The sequence below is a fragment of the Nicotiana attenuata genome, unplaced genomic scaffold (assembly GCF_001879085.1).
Source record: "Nicotiana attenuata strain UT unplaced genomic scaffold, NIATTr2, whole genome shotgun sequence".
NCBI lineage: Eukaryota > Viridiplantae > Streptophyta > Magnoliopsida > Solanales > Solanaceae > Nicotiana > Nicotiana attenuata.
The window spans coordinates 6,304-30,936 of NW_017670506.1; the positions used below are offsets into that span (position 1 = coordinate 6,304).

The 24,633-nt window shown below is 40.2% G+C and overlaps 1 protein-coding gene across 1 annotated transcript; it reads right to left on the reverse strand.

The window, feature by feature from the left end:
* Positions 1-17,413: 17,413 nt before the first annotated feature.
* On the reverse strand, positions 17,414-23,921 carry LOC109240342 (probable voltage-gated potassium channel subunit beta). Its single transcript, XM_019406968.1, has 4 exons — positions 23,233-23,921; positions 21,003-21,146; positions 18,721-18,885; positions 17,414-17,841 (listed from the first exon to the last, which is right to left on the reverse strand). Exons 1-4 carry the CDS (start codon positions 23,800-23,802, stop codon positions 17,728-17,730), a joined length of 993 nt encoding a protein of 330 aa, XP_019262513.1. The 5' UTR covers positions 23,803-23,921; the 3' UTR covers positions 17,414-17,727.
* Positions 23,922-24,633: the final 712 nt, after the last annotated feature.

Below are 24,633 nucleotides of genomic sequence, written 5' to 3' on the forward strand. Positions count from 1 at the left end.
TGGAGTGGGGAACAAGAAGACCTAGCGCGGACCGCACTGTTTTGCCACGCGGCCGCGCTAGGAGATTCAGAGACTGGTTCATTCAAGGGCAACTTGCGCGGTCCGCGCTCCTTTTTACGCGGTCCGCGTAGATGAGATTCAGAGAGATTGTGTTTTTGCCAAAGTACTGCCACGCGGCCGCGCTCCATATATACGCGGTTCGCGCCCGTCCTGAAACGCGGCCGCGCTCCATTTCTGCGCGGTCCGCGGTCCTAACATCAGAGAACAGAGTTCAAGAGTCCAAGAGCCAATGCGGTCGTGCTCCCTTTTTGCGTGGTCCGCGCCTACCCCGCAGGGGCATTTTTGTCCAGATTTTCTAGCTTGGTATAAATAGATCTTTTTGACATTTTTAGGTCATGTTTGAGCTGCTGAACGAGAGTTGCGCTCGTGAGAAGTATTTTGTAGCCTATTTTGGCAATTTTATTCTTAAATATCATAGATTTTAAGTAGTAATCAATTATTATGTTCATTTCATCATCTATTTCTACTGTTTCTTCTTTAATTATGTCTAGCTAAACCCATTAGCTAGGGTTGTGGCTCAACCCTTGTGTGGGTAGTTAATGGGTGTTGCATTCTAGGGTGAGATTGAGATTGGGTATTTGTTATTTAGGTTGATTTTGTGTTTCAATCTAGAATTTGTGGNAGGAGCTTGCCAGGGAGCACAGGAAACTGCGCAAAACACGGGCTTCCAAGGAGTCTGTGAAGGAGCTTAGAGCAGAGGTGGACAAGCTGAAGGCAGACCAGATGCCCTTAGACTTGCTATTTGAGGATCCAGCTCCAGCAGCAGCACAAGCAGCAGAGCCACAGCAGGAGCAGACACAGAGGCTTCCTAGGAAGAAGAGGAAGCTCCCCAGTGCAGATGAGGCGATCATCCAGTTGGCGGACCCACCGGAGGTTTCCTCCAGTCAGCCACAGGATGTTCCTGATATTCAGCCCGTCCAGGTCCAGGCCCTAGTCCCAGCAGCTGAGCAGCAGGAGACCAGGAACCAGTCTGAGGTTCCCGCGCATACAGAGGACCCGGGGACCACTCATGATCCTATGCAGACGGACGAGGCTTAGGGAGTCTTCATATCCTTTACTTATTTTCGGTGCTTATTTTGTTAGTTGGCATTGGGGACAATGCCAGCTTTTATTCGAGGGGGTGCGCCCTTCATTTTTGGATGACTATAAATATTGATACTATTTTATGTTTCTTTTTATTTTTTCAGTTGGTCTGTATATAATCTTACATTTAGTTACATTCATCGTACTTTTTATCTTCCTTTTGGTCTGTATATAAAGTTACATTATTGTATATATTCTTCCCCCGTTGTATATTCATTCCCCATTTGTACATATTCATTCTACTTTCTATTTTTCGTACAAAATTTTCGTTTTTAGCTTCTTATATAGGCTCGTAGCTTTTTGTTTTGTTTTGTTTTGACGCTTTTAATAAGCCTTTGGTTTTCTTAATGCCACGGTTATTTCCAAAGGTGGAGTATTGTGTGAACCGAGTGGCTCTTCCCAATGATAGATGGCGTGACAACCTTCTTAAGGGTTTGAGTCTGTTTTGTTTTTGTTTTTGGTAGTTTATGGTTAAGGGTACCTCAAGCAAAGCTTCACTAGGGCCTAGCACATTTGCCTTTGATCCCATGGTCAAAGACAAAATGTGTGTTTAGGATGGTGAAAGTGTGGCCTTGAGACTCTTGCGTTGGCCGATAATTATCAAGTGTTTTTTCGGGACCATTGTGTGCTCAAATCGTATCTAAGGTCGTTGTGGGCCCCCGACTCTATATCTTTAGCAATCCCCTAGCTTGTGTGGTGAGAAATCGAATTGCGAGCCCAAGTCCCGAGCCATTGGTCTAGAATTTGCCCTGAATGTTTGTTGAGGCGAAATCTTAAGTGAAATTTGACTTGGGAAGTGATTATAGGCTCTCCTTGATCCAAATGATAGTTGAACAAATTCCATATCCTACCAATGATATGATCCCTAGTTAACCCTTTTGAGTCTTAGACCTTTTTCTTTCAAGAACCATGTTACAAGCCTATACCCGTTCTAAAAGATACCCTCTCTTGGCACCTGATCTTTTCTTGAGCACATGGCAAAAGAATAAGTTTGGGGGGAGAGACGAGGAGTGCAACAAAGTGGTAAAAAGGCACAAACGTGAAGAAAAGGAAAGGCAATGAAAAAGAAAGAAAAGCAAAAAGACAAAAAGAAAGTTCAATGTCAAAAAGAATAAAAAGGGATTCAAGAAAAGCAGTGAAAAAGAAAGAAAGGTGTGGAAAGTTGAAAAAAAAAAGAAAGAGGAGAAAAAGGTTTGAAATGCATAAGAAAGAGTGACAATGTGTCTCTCTAACCCCTTGAAAAGAGGTGAAATGACTCAAAGAGTCAAGTGAACTGTGCCAAATGAATCAAAAGAAGTGCTTAAGGGAAGATGGAACCCACTTAGACCAAAACATTTCCTGCCCTGAACCAAAAACCTTCACAATGACTCCACAAAAGCCCTATATGATCTTGAGTTGAATGAAGCTTACATTAGTGGATACTTACATAAGGGGCAAGCATATAGTACCTAGAGCCGGATTTGTGACCTTTCCTTGATAGAGATGAGTGAATTCCTATTAACCTCGTTTTGTGTGCCACTATTCTAAAGGTGAGGTGTGCTTAGGGAGAGTTGAGGATGTGTGAGTTTGGGTTCCACAATGACCAAAGTAATTGAAAGAGTTCTTTGATGTGTTGAGTCAACTCTTGATGCTCATGTGTCGCACTTAATCCATGGTTGTTCAAGGTTTAAATGCTGTCAATGATTCATTCGTATTGAGGGCAATTGTTAGTCCCAATTGATGCTTGTTGAGGTTACATTAGGATAGCTGGAAAATTCTTGGATGCTACCTTAAGGGATGGGTCTTATTTTGTTTGCTTGAGGACAAGCAAAGGCTTAAGTTTGGGGGAGTTGATAACTAGGGGGTTTGTAGTGTTTTATGCTCCTTCTTGCTTACGCTTTGGTTATAAATTGTTACAAAATAGCCCCAAAAGGCTCATAAGTTGTGCTTGATTGCAGGTTTGATCGAAAAAGTGACGAAATGTCAAGGAGCAGCTCAAAAGGAGTGAAACCTGCTCAAGTATCAAAGACCAAGTAAACTGAGGGCAAACAAGCCTAGTGCGGACCACACAAAGTCAAATGCGGCCGCACTAGATGGTTCAGAGAGTTGGAAAAACCAGGCTTTAGGCGACGCGGTCGCGGTACACATAGCGCGGTCCGCGGTGAAGGCTTCGTGGCCGCACTACCTTTTTGTGCGGTCCGCGGACAAGAGATCCAGAGAGATGGAATTATGCCAAGTCCAAGCCATGCGGTCCGCGGTCATGATTGTGCGGACCGTGCCAGCTGCCTCCGTGTCCGCGGTCCATTCTACGCGGCCCGCGGAGGCCAAGTTCAGAGAGCTCATAATTGAAGTCAAAGAACCTAGCGCGGCCGCGGTCCATTTCATGCGGCCCGCGCTGACCCCACAGGGGTATTTTTGTCCGGTTTTTCCAGCCTAGTATAAATAGAACATTTTATCATTTTTAGGTCATCGGTTATTTCCAGATTTTGAGCTGCGCTCGTGAGACTCATTTTGTAGCCATTTTTGGCATCTTAGCTTCAAATTAACGATAGATTCTTGTACTTTAATTTAGTATTTAATTAATATGTCTTGTTCTTCATCTAGTTTTTAATTTTCTCCTTCAAGCATGAGTAGCTAAACCCATTAGCTAGGGTTGTGGCTCAACCCTAGTGTGGGTAATTGATGGATGTTGCCATCTAGGGTTAGATTGATTATGGGTGTTTGCTATTTGGGTTGATTTTATATTTTAATCTATAAATTGGTGGTTGCAAACACTGAGTTGTGCTTTGTGGATTTGACTCTTCTTGAGAAAGAGAGTCTAAGTCTCCAAAATTGGCCCAACAAGGAATTGGGATGGACTCATGAGAATGATAGTCCCAATTAACGGGTTAAACCTCGAGAGAGTAATCACCCTACTTGAACCCTAGTTGCTTGACCTAATTTGCCTACCCATTTGGTCTCGAGAGAGTCACGTGGGCAAAATCACTCTCTCTACCAAGAGGTGTGAGAGTGGGTAAAATTGTGCAATGGTTATAGCATAAGCCCCAATTATGTCAATCGAACCTTAGTAACATCTACCCGTCAATTAGCCACCTAGGTGATATCACGACCCTAGTGCCCTTCTTCCCATTAGATACAACCTTAGCAATTATTTCGTAGCATAATCTAGTTTCAATTAGTAGTTTGATAATAGTAGTTTATAAATGAAAAACCCAAAAATGTTGGAAGTGACATTTAGAACAATTACACGACTCTAGTCTAGATAGATACCCAGCTCCAATTTCTAGCTCTCTGAGGAATTCGATCCCGACCCTCATATTGGGTAAAAGTTATTGCGACCCTCTCTTCCTACTTTATAGTAGTGTGGAGTTGGCAGTGATCAAGTACCGGGAGCTATGGGCCTCCTCCAAAATCAACTCTCGGAGCCCATCCACATTAGGCACACATACACGGCCCTGCAATCTCAAAACTCCATCATCATCTAAGGTAACCTGCCTGGCATCTCCGCGCTGCACCGTGTCTCTAAGGACACACAAATGGGGATCATCATACTGCCGATCACGGATACGCTCCAATAACGAAGAACGAGCGTCCGTGCAAGCTAACACACGACTGGGCTCAGAAACATCCGGTCTCACGAACTGATTGGCCAAAGCCTAAACATCCAAAGCAAGCGGCCTCTCACCGACCGGAATATAAGCAAGACTGCCAATACTGGCTGACTTCCTACTCAAAGCATCGGCCACCACATTGGCCTTTCCCGGATGATATAAAATGGTGATATCATAATCCTTCAACAACTCCAACCACCTCCTCTGCCTCAAATTCAACTCCTTTTGCTTGAACAAGTACTGAAGACTCTTGTGATCCGCGAACACCTCGCATGCCACGCCATATAGATAATGCCTCCAAATCTTCAATGCGTGAACTATGGCTGCCAACTCCAAATCATGAACTGGATAATTCTTCTCATGAATCTTCAACTGCCTCGAAGCATAGGCAATGACTTTGCCCTCCTGCATCAACACTGCTCCAAGCCCAACACGGGAAGCATCATAATAAACTGTATAAGGCCCTGAACCCGTAGGCAAAACTAACACCGGTGCCGTAGTCAGAGCTGTCTTGATCTTCTGAAAGTTTGCCTCACACGCATCCGACCATCTGAACTGGGCACCCTTCTGGGTCAATCTGGTCGTCGGGGCTGCAATAGATGAAAACCCCTCCACGAACCGACGATAGTAGCCTGCCAACCCCAAAAAACTCCGAATCTCTGTAGCTGATGCTGGCCTAGGCCAGTTCTTGACTGCCTCAATCTTCTTTGGGTCCACCTGAATAACCTCCGCTGATACGACATGACCCAGAAATGCAACTGAACTCAACCAGAATTCACACTTCGAGAACTTAGCATATAACTGACTATCCCTCAGAGTCTGAAGAACCACTCTAAGGTGCTGCTCGTGCTCCTCCTAGCTGCGGGAATATATCAATATATCATCAATGAAGACTATCACGAACGAGTCCAAATAAGGCCTGAACACTCGGTTCATCAGGTCCATGAAAGCTGCTGGGGCATTTGTCAACCCGAATGACATAACCAAGAACTCATAATGCCCGTACCGAGTGCAGAAAGCTGTCTTAGGGACATCGGATGCCCTAATCCTCAACCGATGGTAGCCAGATCGCAAGTCAATCTTTGAAAATACCCTGGCACCCTGAAGCTGGTCGAACAAATCATCAATCCTCGGCAGCGGATACTTATTCTTGACTGTAACCTTGTTCAATTGCCGGTAATCAATACACATTCTCATTGACCCATCCTTCTTCTTGACAAGCACCCAAAGGCGAAACACTGGGTCTAATGAAACCCTTCTCAAGCAAATCCTGCAACTGCTCCTTTAACTCTTTCAACTCAGGCGGCGCCATACGATACGGCGAGATAGAAATGGGCTGAGTGCCCGGTACCAGATCGATGCAAAAGTCAATATCCATGTCGTGTGGCATACCCGGTAGGTCTGAAGGAAATACCTCAGGGAACTCACGAACAACGGGCACAGAATCAATAGGAGGGACCTCAGCACTAGAATCACGAACATATGCCAAATAGTCCAAACACCCCTTCTGGACCATACGCCGAGCCTTCACATATGAGATAACACTGCGGGTAGAATGACCAGGAGTCCCTCTCCACTCTAAACGAGGCATACCCGGTAAAGCTAAGGTCATAGTCATGGCATGACAGTCCAAGATAGCGTGATAGGGTGATAACCAGTCCATCCCCAATATAATATCGAAGTCAACCATGTCTAGAAGCAACAAATCTACATGAGTCTCAAGACCCCCAATCACCACAATACAAGAACGATGGACTCGATCGACCACAATAGAATCACCCACCGGTGTAGACACATAAACAGGAATACCCAATGCATCACTAGGCATGACCAAATACGGGACAAAATAAGATGACACATACGAATACGTAGACCCCGGATCAAACAACACTGAAGCATCCCTATCACAAACAAGAACCGTACCTGTGATAACCGCATCTGAAGCCTCTGCCTCGGGTCTGGCCTGAAGAGCATAACATCAGGGCTGGGCCCCACCACTCTGATCTACCTCTCTGGGACGGCCTGCTGTTGGCTGGCCTCCACCTCTGGCGGTCTGAGCTCCACCTCTAAATCCTCTACCTCCCCCTCTAGCACCTCTACCCCCGCCTCTAGCTGGCTGGGCGGCCTGTGGAACATCTGGTGCCTGAATCATAGCACGGGGACCCTGCTGCTGCGATTGAGTACTCACCAACCTCGGACAAGCCCTCCGGACATGACCATACTCACCACACTCATAACATCCACCTGAATGCTGCAGCTGAGGAAACTGAGACTGACCTTGGCGGCCTGAATGACCACCCCGAAAGCTCTGGAGCGGCGGTGCACTGATAGGAGCTGGTGGTGCACTATAGGTCTGCTGATCAGAATACTGCTCGCGAGAACCACGGCCACTTGAAGCACCGTGAGAAACCTGGAGTGCTGATTGGAAGGGCCTAGGAGGATGACCCCTATCATACGAATATCTGCCTCCAGATGAGGCACCACTGAATCTGCCTGACTGACGGGGTCTCTTGTCTGCCCTGTGACCACCCCCCTACGATAGTACCATCTCAATCCTCCGGGCCACATTGGCCGTCTCCTGAAAAGTGATATCACTCCCACCCTCTCTAGCCATCTGAAGACGAATCGGCTGGATAAGGTCGTCAATAAACCTCCTAACCCTCTCTCTCTCTCGGTAGGGAGTATAATCAGAGCATGGCGAGCTAAGTCAATGAACCTGGTCTCATACTGGGTGACCGTCATGGAACCCTGCTGGAGGCGCTCAAACTGCCTCCGGTAGGCCTCTCTCTGAGCAATGGGGAGAAACTTCTCCAGAAATAGTTATGTGAACTGCTCCCATGTCAAGGCTGGTGATCCTGTTGGCCTAGCTAAGCAATAATCCCTCCACCAAGTCTTGGCGGATCTAGACAAGCGAAATCAACCCCATTGGTCTCAACAATACCCATGTTCCGAAGAACCTCGTGGCAACTATCCAGATAATCCTGGGATCCTCAGTAGATGCACCGCTGAATGTAGAAGTGAAGAGCTTGGTGAACCTGTCCAATCTCCACAAAGCATCGACAGACATAGCTGCTCCATCACCGGCCTGGGCTACCACGCCCGGCTGAGCTGCTCCAACTGGCTGAACTGCTAGAGTTTGAGTCTGGGGAGCTACCTGCTCCGGAGTACGAGTAGCAAGAGTCTGGACTCCTCCTCCAGCCTGAGAAGTGGCTGGTGCTACAGGAAGCAAGCCTGCACGGGTGACACTCTCCATGAGGCCCATCATTCGGACCAAAGCGTCCTGAAGAACTAGGGTAGCAATAAACCCCTCTGGGACCTGAGCTGGGCCCACCGGAACTGCTGGGGTCGGAACCTCCTCGTCAAAATCAACCTGAGGCTCCGCCACTGGTGCTGCTCGGGGCTGGGCTCTGCCCCTACCTCGGCCTCTAACACGGCCTTGGCTTCGCCCTCTGCCCCTAGTGGCTGCTGCTGCTGGGGGCTCGGGCTGCTGAGCGGTAGATGAGGAAGCGCGTGTTCTCTCCAACTACGAAAGAACAGAGTAGAAATTCAATTAGCTTTGAGAAACAAAACCACACGACAAGAAAGAACAAATGTGAAACTTTTCCTAACTCTGTAGCCTCTAGGGATAAATACAGATGTCTTCGTACCGATCCCTCAGACTCTACTGAGCTTGTTAGTGAATTATGAGACCTATGTAACCTAGAGCTCTGATACCAACTTGTCACGAACCAGATTTTCCACCCTCGGGAGTCGTGATGGCGCCTACTCGTAGAAGCTAGGCAAGCCACGATCTTAGAAATCATTAACTCTTTTTGTTTTCAATTCCTTTTTAACCAATTAAATTACCGGAAATAAGCAAATACATTACAGCAGAATATGAAATTTAGCGAAAGTCTTAAATAAAATGTAAAACCAAAACATCCTGAAGACCAACACGTGCCTCTAACCAGAACCCGGTGTCACAACATCCACGGAGTGTCTAGGATTACTACAAATAAGTGTTTGAAGAAAAGAACATAGTCTGTCTCGAGTACAAATGACAACAGAACATAAAAACTGAAAGAAGAGACGCCGGGCCTGCGAACGCCAGCAGGGCTACCTTGGAGTCGCGGACTGAAGGACAACTCCCAATCTACTGCTGATGACCAAATGCTACTTCGGGACCTGGATCTGTGCAAAAGAGCACAAAGTGTAGTATCAGCACAACCGACCCCATGTGCTGGTAAATGCCTAGCCTAACCTCGCCGAAGTAGTGACGAGGCTAGGACCAGACTACCAAATAAACCTGTACAGATATACAATATATTGCAGAAAATAAACAAGAAATAAGCAGTTAAAAGGGAGGGGGTACATGCCTCGGGAAACAGTTCAACTTAGCCGAAACTAAATAAATGTGAAGGAACAGTACAGTATCTAAAACAATATAATAACACTACTGTTGCGGCGCGCAACCCGACCCATAGGTATATATATATATAACTGTTGCGGCGTGCAACCTGATCCAATAAATATAATATATCTGTTGCGGCATGCAACCCGATCCAATAATATATATATGTTGCGGCGTGCAACCCGATCCAATATAATATATGTTGTGGTCCATTATAATATATGTTGCGGCGTGCAACCCGGTTCAATATAATATATGTTGCGGCGTGCAACCCGGTCCAATATAATATATGTTGCGGCGTGCAACCCGATCCATATATGTATACATAAATAAAAATGTTGCGGCGCGCAACCCGTTCCAAATATACAGCTCACAGTAATCATGACAAAAATTCCGGCAAGGGATTAACCATAAAATACTCTATCCCGGCAAGGGAACTCAACAGTACAAGTATATTCGTCCCGGCAAGGGAGAACCAGCTATAACCAATCTCAATTCAACTCCTAATCATTTCCATTATCACCATTTCCAACTCATAAATAACTTCTATGAAAATAAGCTAATCCTTTACTCAATACCACGGATCGACTCACTATTGCAACCATAGTATTATTCAAGAATACAACAAATATCAATTTAAGACTCACGGTCATGCTCGACACCGACGTATAGATACTCGTCACCATGCCTATACGTCGTACTCCACAAAAAATACATAGCAAATATGACTCAACTCCTAATACCTCAAGCTAAGGTTAGACCAAACACTTACCTCGATGCCTTGCACACAACTCAAGCCTCAATTATAGCTTTTTACCTCTTGATTCCACCGCCAATTCGCTCGTATCTAATCACAAATTACTTATTTACACTAATAAACACTAAATGAATCAACCCCAATGCATGAAAATGAGTTTTCCAAAGATTTACCCAAAAAGTCAAAAATCGCCCCCAGGCCCACGTGGTCAAAAATGGAGGTTCGAACCAAAACCCGATTACCCATTCCCCCACGAACTCAAATATATAATTTATTTTGAAATCGGACCTCAAATCGAGGTCCAAATCCCCAATTTTTGAAAAACCTAGGTTCTACCCAAAACACCCAATTTCCCCCGTGAAGATCTTTGATTTTAGGTTGAAATCATGTTAAAAGATGTTAATGATTGAAAGAAATGAGTAAAAACTAACTTACAATTGATTTGGAAGAAGACTTGTTCTTGGAAAATCGCCTAAGTGTGTTTGGGTTTGAGAAAATATGAAAAATGAAGCTCAAAATCATTTAAGTGTAAAAATTGCAGGTCTCAGTTATGGGAAATGCGAACAGGTGCGAACCCCGACCTCTGCAGATGTGGGAAATGCGAAACAGGGTTCACATTTGCGAACCCTTCATAATTTCCCAGCTTTCGCATTTGCGAAGCAGTAGTCGCAATTGCGACATCGCATTTGTGATAAGGTAGCTCGCATTTGCGAGGAAGAGTGGCCTGGGCTGGCTTCACATTTGCGATCCAGCCTTCACATTTGCGAGCTCGCAATTGCGAGCCAGGCTTCGCATTTGCGAAGCCTGCAGGCCTGAACACACCAGCAGATTTTTAAGTACAAAATGCACCCCGTGGCCTATCCAAAACTCACCCGAGGCCTCGAGGCTCCAAACCAAATATACACACAACCTCAAAAATATCCTACGGACTTATTCGTGCGATCAAATCGCCAAAATAACATTATAAACATCGAATTAAACCTCAAAATCCATGAATTCTTTCAAACTTCATAAAACATCAAATTTTCCAATTTAAGTCCGAATCACGTCAAACGACGTCCGTTTTCAATCAAATTTCACAGGAAGGACTTAAAACATATATAAGACCTGTACCGGACGCCGGAACCAAAATACGGGCCCGATACCATCGCTTTCTAATCAGATTTCATTTTTAATTTCCTTAAACAATTTTAGAAAACAATTACTAAAAAATTTATTTCTCGGGCTTGGGACCTCGGAATTCGATTCCGGGCATACGCCCAAGTCCCATATTTTCCTACGGACCCTCCGGGACCGTCAAATTACGGGTCCGGGTCCGTTTACCCGAAACGTTGACCAAGGTCAAATTTATTCATTTTAACATCAAAACTCAGCATTTTTCATAGAATTTCATATTTAAGCTTTCCGGCTATGCGCCCGGACTGCGCACGCAAATCGAGGCGACTCTAAATGAGGTTTTCAAGGCCTCGGAGTCATAGAATTCAATTAAAAACATGTGATGACCCCTTTGGGTCGTCACACTCAAATATATATTAAGGGCACTTAGGTCTCATTTGTTTGCACTTAATGGAGGTCTGAATCTTAATCATTCAGATCTCAGACATTAAGTGTGTTTGATTTTAAAGTCTGAATCTTAATTATTCAGATCTTAATCATTAAGTATTTTTTTTACTTTACAACCACTTAATGGGTCTGAATAGGTCTGTATGATTAAGATCTATAACAGAGACTTAATTTCATTAAGATGCTATCACATATTCATTATTAACTGCCGCCACGACCTACCATTATCAACTACCACCATGCCACCACCACCACCACCACCACCACATCCACCATCACCACGCCACCATCATACTCAATCATAGCCGCCACCATTATCGACCATCACCACCCACTATCCCCACTACTCCGACCACCATCATTCTCACCCACAATCAACACTCATCTATCTCAACTACCACAACTGACTATCCCATCACCATCAACAACCACAACCGGCACTGCCCATCATACCACCATCCATCCACCACCTTCCTCAGTCACAACTACTACCACCATCCGCCATTATTAACTATCACCACCACCATCCTCAATCACAACCGCCACAACTACCAATCACTACTAGCTACTGGCATGAACCACCATCATCAACTATAACTACCACCAACCACCGCCTCTAGTCGGCATTCACCCGTTAGCCATCACCACCAACAACTATCATATTTTATATATATATATATATATATATATATATATATATATATATATATATATATATATATATATATATTATTGATAGAATATTAGATTAGTTAGTATTTCATTTGAATTTTATGTTTATTAATTTTCAAGTAAAGATAAATTTTATACATTCAGATGTTAAAAATCAAACAGTCTTAATTATTTAGTATTCAGATCTTAATACACATCTTAATATATTCAGATGTGTATTCAGATTCAGATGTCTTAATCGTAATACACATCTTGATATTCAGATGGGTATTCAGATTCAGTCGTCGTAATCTTAGAAAAAACAAATGAAGCCTTAGCTCAAAGTCTATCTGTAGAATTGATAACCGTGGTGTCGAGGCCAGCTTGCGTGTACCTCGACTAATTCCACGGGGTACCTGTTACCTCCCAACAGCAACAAGTGCCAGGTAACTCCATCCACCAAGGCTTGGATAGATGATAACCGATAAGAGTTACCTAGTGACTTTTTGCCTCGGTTGGGATTTAAATCTGAAACCTTGTGGTTTTCAATCCACTTCATTGACCACTAACCCATACCATCCTGTGTTAGAACAGGGGAATTATACTAGTGAAATCTCTTAATACATTGAAGAAACACATGTTTAGACAATCTAAGATCCTACTGGCAAGAAGGAACCCTAAAAGGCGAGTGAATTTAAGGTCTGGAGGCTCATTTAATTTAAGTAGTGGAAGAGGTTAATTATCCCCCCTCCCCGATTCCCCCAAGGAAAAAAGGACAGCAGAGGTTAAATGTCCAGAGTAGAGGAGTCATTTATTTCTGAATATGTACTGATCTCGATGATGAGGCTTTGCTGCTGAGTGCTGAAATTTACTAATAGTATCTTTCGGAATGGTTGAAGTTGGCTCCTTTTTTAGCACTTATACTTGTTTGCTTATATAAAATTTGCTACTTCTTTGTTATATAGATTGAAAAAATCAAGTAACTACTCCGCGGGCTTTTATTTTCTGAAACCATAATATGGTGTACATATTAAAAATCATGTTTGTTGTTGGATTCCACTGTTTTTTTTTTTTTTAGGGGGGTGGGGTGGGTGGGGGAGTGTTAATAATCATGTTTGTTCCCTTTGTAGTTTATCACTTTCCAAAACATTCAATTGCCATAAAGCAGAATCTTACATTGTGCTTGCCTTGATTCTGGTTTCTTTCTTTTTTTCCTTTTAGTTTTCCCAGGATTTTAGGCATGGCTCCAGAAGCAAAATCTAGAATTGTGAATAAGAGGTTTCCTCCTAACACTGAAATCTCTCCCAAAAAAAATGGTAATGGGGACAATATGAAGAATAGCTTGCTGGTGAGTTCAAGAGATAATTTTATTCATGGTCATTGAACTTTTGTATTTGTTACCCAAAAGTCACTTTTTTTTTTGTTACGTAAAAATCATTTAACTTTGTATTCATTGCACAAAAGTCACTTTTCTTTCTTTTGTTACACAAAAATCATTTTACTTTGCTCTAGTTATCACAAAAGTTACATTTTACTTGAAAAGTCTATTATGCCCTTGATATTATATAAACCTTCATATTTATGTAATACCTTCTATATTATATACTATATAATATATTTTTAACTGTGTATTTTATTTATAAATAAAATAACTTAATATTATTTTATTTATTACTTTTATAATATATTCGTATATGTAATTTTTTCTTAACTTTAATTTTCAAGATATATTAGTAGCGTTAAAAAACAATTTTTTTTTCAGCAATTCTTTTTTTTGAATTTAATTGACCGACGAAAGTTGGTCGGAAATTACCGACCAACTTTGGTCGGTATGCCCTTCCAACCTTCAAAATACCGACACGCGTTAATGGTCGCGTTTTGGACGGTTATTGGCCATTACCGACCAACTTTGGTCGATTTTTTTGGACGGTTTTTCCCGAATTTCTAGTAGTGTAATTTTTCAAATAACCAATTACCCAGGTAAATCCCCAAGAAAATATCCCCAACTAAATTCGCATGTAGTACTGTCACGACCCGGATTTCCCACCCTCGGGAGTCGTGATGGCGCCTACTAATGAGAGCTAGGCAAGCCAAATTTAATTACTTGTCCATTAATAATCTAATCCATTTAACAATTTACGACAATAATACAAAAACAACGAAATTCAATAATAAGCGGAAGTCTTAACATTTTATAAAGCTGAATGGAAATGCGGAAGGTTCAACAAAATCCTCTACCCAAGACTGGTGTCACTGCACTCACGAACTGCTAAGAATACTACATACAAACGTCTGAAAGAGAACATAAGCTGTTTGTCTCGATTACAATGAGATAACAGATAAAAATAAAGGATAGAGGAGACGCCGGGCCTGCGGACGCCTGCAAGGCTACCTCGGGTCTCGCTGCAATGAAGTCTGCTCTCACACTACTGTTGCTGCTGCTCGAAACCTAGATCTGTGCAAAATAGCACAGAGTGTAGTATCAGCACAACCGACCCCATATGCTGGTAAGTGTCTGACCTAACCCCGGCGAGGTAGTGACGAGGCTAGGTCCAGACTCCAGATAAACCTGTACAGATATATATACAAGTACAACAGAAAAATAGCAAAAAAATAACAATTAAGCTGGGGAAGAGAGCATGCTTCAGGGGTAACAGATAGAAACAAACTATCAGGAATAATGGTACGTACATCTACAGTTTAACTTCCAACAATAATGAAAAGATAAGACAACTTTCATATTCAACTCATCTTGTTGCAGGCGTGCAACCCGATCCCATTTCTCAATATCTCGTGGTAGGCGTACCACCCGCTCCCATTTCAATATCACTTGTGGTAAGCGTACCACCCGCTCTCATTTCAATATCACTTGTGGTAGGCGTACCACCCGCTCTCATTTCATTATCACTTGTGGTAGGCATACCACCCGCTCCCATTTCAATATCACTTGTGGTAGGCGTACCACCCGCTCCCTTTACTTTCAACACAATACACAATACAATTCCGGCAAGGGAACAAATTAATACTCTTTCCGGCAAGGGAACTATAACAACAAGTCAAACATCCCGACAAGGGAGAGTCAGCTATAACCAATCCTATTCAACTTCTTCCTGGCACAACTAATACCAATATTTAGTCACAACATTCATAGGATCAAACAAGGGTACACAATTATCAAATTAAGACTCACGGTCATGCTTGACACCGACGCATGGATACTCATCACCATGCCCATACGTCGTACTCAACATAAACAAGTAGCAATTATGACTCAACTCCTAATCCCTCAAGCTAGGGTTAAACCAAACACTTACCTCGATGCTTTGGACTCAACTCAAGTCTCAACTATAGCTTTACCCTGTGATTCCACCTCCAATCCGCTCGAATCTAGTCACAAGTCACTTACTTTAATAAACGCTAAATGAATCAATTTGAATGCATAAAAATGAATTTTCCAAAGTTTTTCCCAAAAATTCCAAAATCGCCCCCGGGCCCACGTGGTCAGAACCCAAAGTTCGAACCAAAACCTGGTTACCCATTCCCCCACTAACTCAAATATGTAATTTGTTTTGAAATCGGACCTCAAATTGAGGTCCAAATCCCCAATTTTTGAAAAATCTAGCTTCTACCCAAAACCCCCAATTTCACCCATGAAAATCATTGATTCTAAGTGGAAAACATGTTAAATGATGTTAATGAGTGAAAGAATTAAGTAAAAATCGACTTACAAATGATTTGGAAGAAGTCTTGTTCTTGGAAAATCGCCTAAGTGTGTTTGGGTTTTGAAAGAATGATGAAAAGTGTTCAAAATTCGGCTAAGTATGAAAAAATGCAGGTTGTAGATGTGGAAAATGCGAACTGGGTTCGCAATTGCGAACCCTGCAGGCATGGGAAATGCGACATTTCTGTTCGCATTTGCGAACTCAGGCCTATCAGGGGCCCTTCGATGCGAATAAGGTCTCGCATTTGCGAGCCCTTGACCTTCGCATTTGCGAGGCATGGCTTCGCATTTGTGAACATTGGAAGGCCTGGGCTGGTTTCGCATTTGCGAACCAGCCTTCGCATTTGCGTGAGCTGGACCTTCGCATTTGCGAATACTGGCTTCGCAAATGCGAAGCCTGCAGATCAGAGATACCAGATTTTTTTTCAAAAATGCAAAAATACAATCCGACACCTATCCAAAACTCACTCGAGCCCTCGGGGCTCCAAACCAAATATGCACACAACCTCAATAACATCCTACGGACTTACTCGTGCGATCAAATCGCCAAAATAACATCAAAACAACGAATCAAACCTCAAAATCACAAGTTTTTCCTCAAACCTCATAAACTTTCAAATTTAGAGTTTTAAGTCCGAAACACGTCAAACGACGTCCGATTTCAACCAAACTTTACAGAAAGTGCTTAAATCATATATAAGACTTATACCGGGCGCCGGAACCAAAATATGAGCCCCATACCATCGTCTTTTAATCAAATTTCATTTTTATTTTTCCTTAATCATTTCCAGAAAATAATTTCACACAAAAATTCATTTCTCGGGCTTGGGACCTCGGAATTCGATTCCGGGCATACGCACAAGTCCCATATTTTCCTACGGACCCTCCGGATCCGGGTCCGTTTACAAAAAATGTTGACCGAAGTCAAATTTATTCATTTTAATATCAAAATTTAGCATTTTTCTCACAGAATTCAAATTTAAGCTTTCCGGCTACGCGCCCGGACTGCGCACGCAAATCGAGGCAACCCCAAATGAGGTTTTCAAGGCCTCAGAAGCACAGAATGAGTAAGGAAACAAGTGATGACCCTTTGGGTCGTCACAAGTACCTAAGTATTTTCCTTCAGATTAACATATGATTTGTTCCTCATTTTCTTTGTTTATTTACTTACGAATTTCCTCAGGTAAATGTAATTGGCGATTTATTTTTCTACTAATATATATTAAAGTTACTGACAAATTTAATAAAGCTACTAATATATTTTAAAAATTAACGTTAACAAAAAAAATATTATAAAAATAATAAATAAAATAATATTAAGTTATTTTATTTATAAATAAAATACATAGTTAAAACTTAAGTTGTTATTGTTATCTGGAACCATTTTGATTTAATTCCAAAAAATTCGAAGTCGGTTTTTCAAGCCAAAGTTCAAACTTGGAAACAAGTATACCTTAAGGAATTGGAAATGACAAATACTCAATTCGCCCTTTAGGTACAAGTCTGAAGTGACAGTCCAAAAAAAGTACACATTTATATAATATCATCACTTAGAGCTCAATTGAAGTAAATTTCACATTAAACTTGAATAGGTAATCTAGAAGAAATGTAACACTAATTATATAAACATTCATTTTAAGTCAGGATAAACATAAACAACTTGAAATATGCAGGTAAATTACTACTCACAAGCAGAGACTAATGAGTAAAGACAACATTCATTCCATCCCTGAAAGCCAATATCTCATCCACCCAAAGAAAAGTAGAAAATTCACCAACATTAAAGGTTGGTTCAGAAACAACACCAACTCTTAGTGTACTTAACATAACACAAGATATAGGGACTGATAGCAAGGAAAACTCATTCTGGAAATAGTAGTGCTCTTAAGACCTAGTGGATCTTAAAATTTATCTACCTATACGAATCTTGGCGCTTTGGTTTGCTTTGAACAACAGCCTCAATCTTCTCCATCACAGCAGGTGTTAACATTGGAATGACATTGATAGCTTTCATGTTTTCTTCAATCTGCATTAATGAATATGTAATGATTAATATGAAGAAGCAATCAATAACAAACAACTACGCCTTAATCCCCAAGCAAGTTGTGATCAGCTATACGAATTCTCACTGCCCATCTCGCCCATTTAAGCCCTCTCGGCAATATTATAAAAACTTAGTTTCTCTAGCACAATGAAGAAGCTATTAGTAAAAGGAAATTGATTGTAATTAGAGATTAGTAAGCTGATCATAATCCAGGGAGAGATGTCACCAACTTCGGAGACTACGTTAAAGCACATACGGAAGTTACAAAATAAGAATTCTTGCTCTGCCAGCATGATACAAAGTTAAGATTATGTTAATCAAAGTACTAGAAGAGAACAATCCGAAGAGAAGATTGTATCGTTTTCTCCGTGGATGTCTCTAGAAATTAAGTTAATCATTAGAGATTAAGAGTAAAAACAAATCAATAAGAGAACTTATTTCAGAAAGCAAAGTAAGAGGACTTCCTTTTCTCCCTTTTAACTTGTTTTGGAGAGGGGGCATCAGGCCTGAATTCAGTTAATAAATATATACTAGAAAGTAGAAGCTATAAATTATGTTCAGAAATGTTTAATAGACCAACATGATTAACTAAAAAGAAAGACAAACATGCAATAATTGGAAACTTTTGTTAAAAACTATAAATATAAATGCAATACGCGGCATACAATAAATACTCTATATCATGCCGTGTTCAAAATGCATGCGAAAAAAACAGAAAGAATACAATTTAAAAAAAAAAACGTTCGAGATTGATATCAATACTTGAACTGCGTACTAACAAAATGCAGGCCAAGACCAAAGAAAAAGAATCATTGTCTGAAAGGGAAGCACAGGGATAGCATAAATGGAAAACTAACGGACCTGATACTCTTTGGTGGCACCGGTAATAACAGACGAGACATTAGGATTTGCAGCACACCACGCAATTGCCAGTTGAGGCAGAGGTACACCTAGTGACTCAGCAATCGGTTTCAATCCATCTACTTTCCTCAACACATCATCCACCAAAGATCTGTTGGCGAGATTCTGCAATGCATAAGATTACTAGTCAAGTTTCTTGAATAGGAGTAGTTTAGAAAAGCGAGTGACAATTGACAAAGAAAATGTTTACATAAATAACAAAGTATGCACATGCATACACATCAATACATGAAGTTTGGATATGTCCACACAAGCATATATCTGATCTTATTTACAAGGAAAACTTTCACTTTTATTGGACCTGTGGTTCCTCTATTTGGAATGCAACTCAAAAAATCTTGAACCTCTTCTGACAAACACAACCCATAAAGTGCAAAAAAAAAAAAAAAAAAATAATCTGAAGCGACCTGCTGATAGCATTTTTATTCCTTGTTTTTTTTTAGACTAGCGCGACTTTTATTACATACTTCCAGGTTGTAGCACATAAGAAAAAGTTAATTCTTTTCACGTTCTAGATTAGGATTATAAAAAACAGGACAAGGATATCTGCACACAAACATTAGGAAATAAAAACTACTTGCTTGATATCTACATGTCTAAGGGAAGCAAAAATTCCTTTTGACACACATAAACAGTCCATTTTCACAAATGAAGATGCTGGTTAAAAACCACAAGAACTAACTGCTTGATAGATCCTCGGATCATCTTAAAGTTGGAGAACTTTAACTCTTGAACGCCATCTTATTCATGGCAAGTAGTAGAACATGTACATACAGGTGCATACAAAAAAAGGAATTATTACGATGCTAAACTTGGTCTAATATTCGTACTAGCATCACTCTTCCTTTACTATAGTTTTACGCTATCATTACATGTTAGCGATTAAAAACTGTCATTCTTATTTTTTTTAAAGTAAACAAAGTGTTAATGAATTAGCACCTATGTGGGTGCTGAAATGAACAATGTGTGAGATTAAAAAGGATGAAAGTCCTACTGTTCCTGTAGAGTGTCGAGGAACTCAAAAAGACTATCAAGGTTGTACACACGTTTTAAGTTAGTACAAAAAGCAAATAAGTAGAAACATTTGTATTTGAGTGTACATACAGGTGCATACAAAAAGGGAATTATTACGATGCTAAACTTGGTCTAATATTCGTACTAGCATCACTCTTCCTTTACTATAGTTCTACGCTATCATTACATGTTAGCGATTAAAAACTGTCATTCTTATTTTTTTTTAAAGTAAACAAAGTGTTAATGAATTAGCACCCATGTGGGTGCTGAAATGAACAATGTGTGAGATTAAAAAGGATGAAAGTCCTACTGTTCCTGTAGAGTGTCGAGGAACTCAAAAAGACTATCAAGGTTGTACACATGTTTTAAGTTAGTACAAAAAGCAAATTAAGTAGAAACATTTGTATTTGAGTGTATGTGAAGCTACTGTCAGCCCTTTAAAACGACGACTTTCGTTTCTTTCTATATTAGTTATTACCCATAGTATGTACGCTGGTATAGTGCGTTAGACAGCATTAGGAGTATTCTCAAAAAAAAAAGTATTCATCTTTCTCCCCAACCAGCTAATAATAATAGCAACCGTTAGCTGTCCAGACATGCTCCAATTAACATCAGAGAGGCAAAGAAATAGTTGTGCTAGTTGAGTAGCCACTGGTCAGTGCAAAGAGAGGTGATTAATATCTTCTGAGTTGCTGGAGCAAAGATTTATTTTGAGAATAGTTTCTGGATCAAAGATTAAATCTATAGCACAAGCAAAGCCTCTTCTAAGCAGATTCGAATGAGTTGGGCAACCATTATTCACTTAGATCTCCAGTCATGGTTGATTTAACATTAAACTTCAATAATTCTTGCAAATCTCCTCTCTTTCTCAAAAAAAAAAAAAAAAAAAAGGAAATTTTGTTCCCTTGAAAAACTTTCACCAATTATTGGTGTTACTCTTTACGAAGTTCTCTTCTCTTACAATTAAGGGGATTTCAACTTGTTGAGCCCAAACTCTTTAATCAACTTTTGCAACTTGAGCTTCCTTTAAGTCTACTACTCAACCAGCTGTTCAAAGAAATTTCCGATTTAGTTATTTAGGAAGCTATCAACTAGGAACTATTGACGACCATGAGTAAATACGAGAGCATTGACTTAAAAGCCAATCAGAATGGCAGCATAAAGTTTTCAATAAACAGGATTTTCTTGTAAAACTTCGAGGGTTTTACCTTGTAATTTTCCAGTGCAAATCGACTGTCTGCTGGAATGTTCCCTGCATTATATTTTCCAGTCAGAACGCCTGAAGCAAGAGGACTCCATGTGGTAAGACCAATGCCATAGTTGCTATACAGAGGGAGGTACTCAGATTCAACCTGCAACAATTAAATGAGGTCCATATTGTTAGACAAAAGACACATGACAAATTGCAAATACAGAGAATGACATTTTTGCAAAGTTAACATTGGAGCTATAGGCGGAGACCAAATGCAATAAAATCTGACAATTCAGGTAGTGATCAGCATAGAAAATAGCATGCAACTAAGATTCTGGCAGCCAAATCGCTCAAACAAAAGCAGCGTAAATCAAAATCAGATCCTGAAGAAGAAGCAACAATGGACAACATTAGACCACATGTAGCATACTTAGACAAGACGTTCACAGAAATTTCTACAGCTAACAACATATTTTCTCTTCTCATACAACAAAGGGCGATGGATGGATTTTGCCATGTATAAATAGCAACATTAGACTTGCCACACCCTGAAAATCCAACACTGAAGCTGTCACGACAGATGTACAGCTGTAAAAGAATGCAGTTTTGCAATAAAATATCTGACTGTAGAGAGACCTAGAGGATACAACAGTAACACCTAATACTATGCTCAGTACCAAACGAGTTGGGGTCACGGACCGTATTTATCCATTAAAACTCATCTCAGGCCAATATTACAACAACAACAACAACAACAACAACAACAAGCCCAGTGTATTCCCACAATTGGAAGGCCAATATTACAAAAAATAAAAATAAAAAGTACTAGAAGTTCTCTATATTTTTACCGGTGTATAAATCTATGATAGGGTTGAAAGACTCCTAGAAAGAAAAGATTGCCTGAACCAAAAAATGAAAAAGACTCAGTACTAACATGACTAAAGACAACCCTCAATTAATTAGTATAGCCTATAAAGAAAAATCTCTTATTTTACCTCAAATACCCAGTCATGTATTATCACCATTAACCCACTCCTTCCATATTGCCTATAGAGAAATATCTCATATTTTACCTCAAACACCCTGTCATGTATTATCACCATTAACCCACTACCTCCATATTTCACATTTCACTTGTCTAATTATCTTATAATTATTGATTTTTGAACTCCCCGACTCTACATCCTAAATTCACATATGACAAAAACAAGTATTCCCTTTGTCCCAATTAATGTGGATTCTTTTTTATTTTTAATCAGTCCCAAAAAGAATGTCGCATTTTCTTACTAAAATTAATTTATCTTTACAATTCCTACTTTACCCTTAATGAATTGATTTACAACCACACAAAAATCTATGTTTTGTTTTAGATAACAAGTTTCAAAATATTCTTTTTTTCTTGAACTCCGTGACAAAACAATCTAAACTTGTTGTTTTAGGCCCGAACTTGTGTTTACATATGAAAATATGTAAGATCACATTTATTCTGAACTCACACTCTACACGTAAAATCACATTTATTCTGAACTCACTGCCTTTACACATAAGATCACATTTATTCAGAAGTCCCTGACTCTAGATATAAGATCGCATTGATTCTGAACTCCCCGACTCTACATCCTAAATTCACATATGACAAAAAAAAAAAGTATTCCCTCTGTCCCAATTAATGTGGATTCTTTTTTTTAAATCAGTCTCAAAAAGATCCCATTTCCTTACTTAAAATTAATTAATCTTTACAATTCCTACTTTACCCTTAATGAATTGATTTACAACCACACAAAAATCTATGGTTTGTTTTAGATAACAAGTTTCAAATATTCCTTTTTATTGAACTCCGTGCCGAAACAATCTAAACTTGTTGTTTCTGGCCCGAACTTGTGTTTACATATGAAAATATGTAAGATAACATTTACTCTGAACTCACACTCTACACATAAAACCACATTTATTCTGAACTCACTAACTCTACACATAAGATCACATTGATTCTGAACTCATTGACTTTACGCATAAGATCACATTTATTCTGAACTCTACACACAAGATCACACGTATTCTGAACTCGCTGACTCTACATAGATCAGATTTATTCTGAACTCACCGTCTCTACACATAAGATCACATTTATTCTAAACTCACTGACTCTACACATAAGATCACATTTATTCTGAACTCACTGACTGTACATCTTGAATTCACATTTTATAAAAGGAAATACCAAAATTAGAGTCAAAAGATAATACCTTGTGCCTAGACAACAAGTTGTACTCAGGCTGTTCAACAATAGGACCCACAAGATCCAATCTTTGAGCAACACCCCAAGCTTCAGTAATCTGTTGAGCTGACCATTCACTTGTCCCCCAATAAAAAGCCCAACCTTTATCAATCACATAATTCATAGCCCTAACAGTTTCTTCAATAGGTGTACTAGCATCAGGCCTATGACAATAAATCAAATCCACATAATCCATATCCAGTCTCTTCAAACTAGCTTTCGTCCCTTCGATTATATGTTTTCTCGATAAACCCTTATCATTTGGACCCGACCCGCCCCAGAAAATCTTAGTAGATATAACAATATCTGATCTTTTCCAACCCAATTCACGAATTGCTTGCCCCATAATTTCTTCTGCTCTTCCATTAGCGTAAACCTCGGCGTTGTCGAAGAAATTGACACCGTGGTCACGACATTTTTGTAAGAGGGATTTAGCTTCTTTGACATCGAGTTGATTGCCGAAAGTGACCCATGCTCCGTAGGAAAGTTGGGATACTTTTAGGCCTGATCTGCCTAAATTCTTGTACTGCATTTGCATTTTTTGTTTGTTGGGGGCAGATCAAGAAGAGAGAAGAGGAAATGAAGATTTGCTGTTTTAATAGAAGTAGAAAGAAGTATGAGAATTTGGGAAGGAGTTGAAGTGTTGGAAATGTCTTATACTGTAGTAGCTTAGCTGTATACAGTATACACTTGGCAGAAATTTGAGGGATTGTTGAGTGTGATGGGATCTACTGCGCTAAGCAGTGACCTCTCCTCTGATGTGAATGCACTTTTTATAACTACACGCTGTGATTTGTCATTTTATCTAGGGAAAATTTCACATTAGAACAACTAGGTTTCTACTTTTTAATTTTATAGCTCATATTTTAATTTACAACCAACTAGACAAAAAATAATAGGCTAAGATTCTACATCCCACTCCAATAGGTTCTCAAAATTACCATTTAATTTTTAAACAAGATTCCTCAAGCTTTTAAATTAATTTTCGAATCAGTAACTGTGACTCAAATATTAGTTCAACAAACCAAATTCATTTGGGTGGTAAAAATTAGATTTTTAACAAGCTAAAATATGTAGGTTTAATTTTCGAATTTGATTTTGTGAGAAATTTGGAGTGGGTGTTATTTAGACTTGTTAGAAATAGTATAAGGAGGTTTTATATAAAATTTGAAGTCATTTAATGGAGTGTTGGACTGGTTTTGAACAAGAACTGCGACTGAAAATCGTGGAATAAGTTCGTCTACAGATGCTTGTATGAAGGTGTATAAAAGTGTATAATAGTGTAAGGTGTGTTTCTACACTCATATACACTATTATACACTATTATACAAAAAACTGACTTCGTCTTCTTCCTTGCGTCTTTTCTGAA

Bases quoted from the DNA above. Each gene is read 5' to 3' on its own strand.
- LOC109240342 (XM_019406968.1), bottom strand. From the start codon at position 23,802: ATGCAAATGCAGTACAAGAATTTAGGCAGATCAGGCCTAAAAGTATCC. The intron at 21,147-23,232 runs GTATTATCTTTT...TAATTGTTGCAG, and splicing joins ACTTGTTGTCTAGGCACAAG to GTTGAATCTGAGTACCTCCC. The intron at 18,886-21,002 runs GTAAAACCCTCG...TATGCATTGCAG, and splicing joins TTGCACTGGAAAATTACAAG to AATCTCGCCAACAGATCTTT.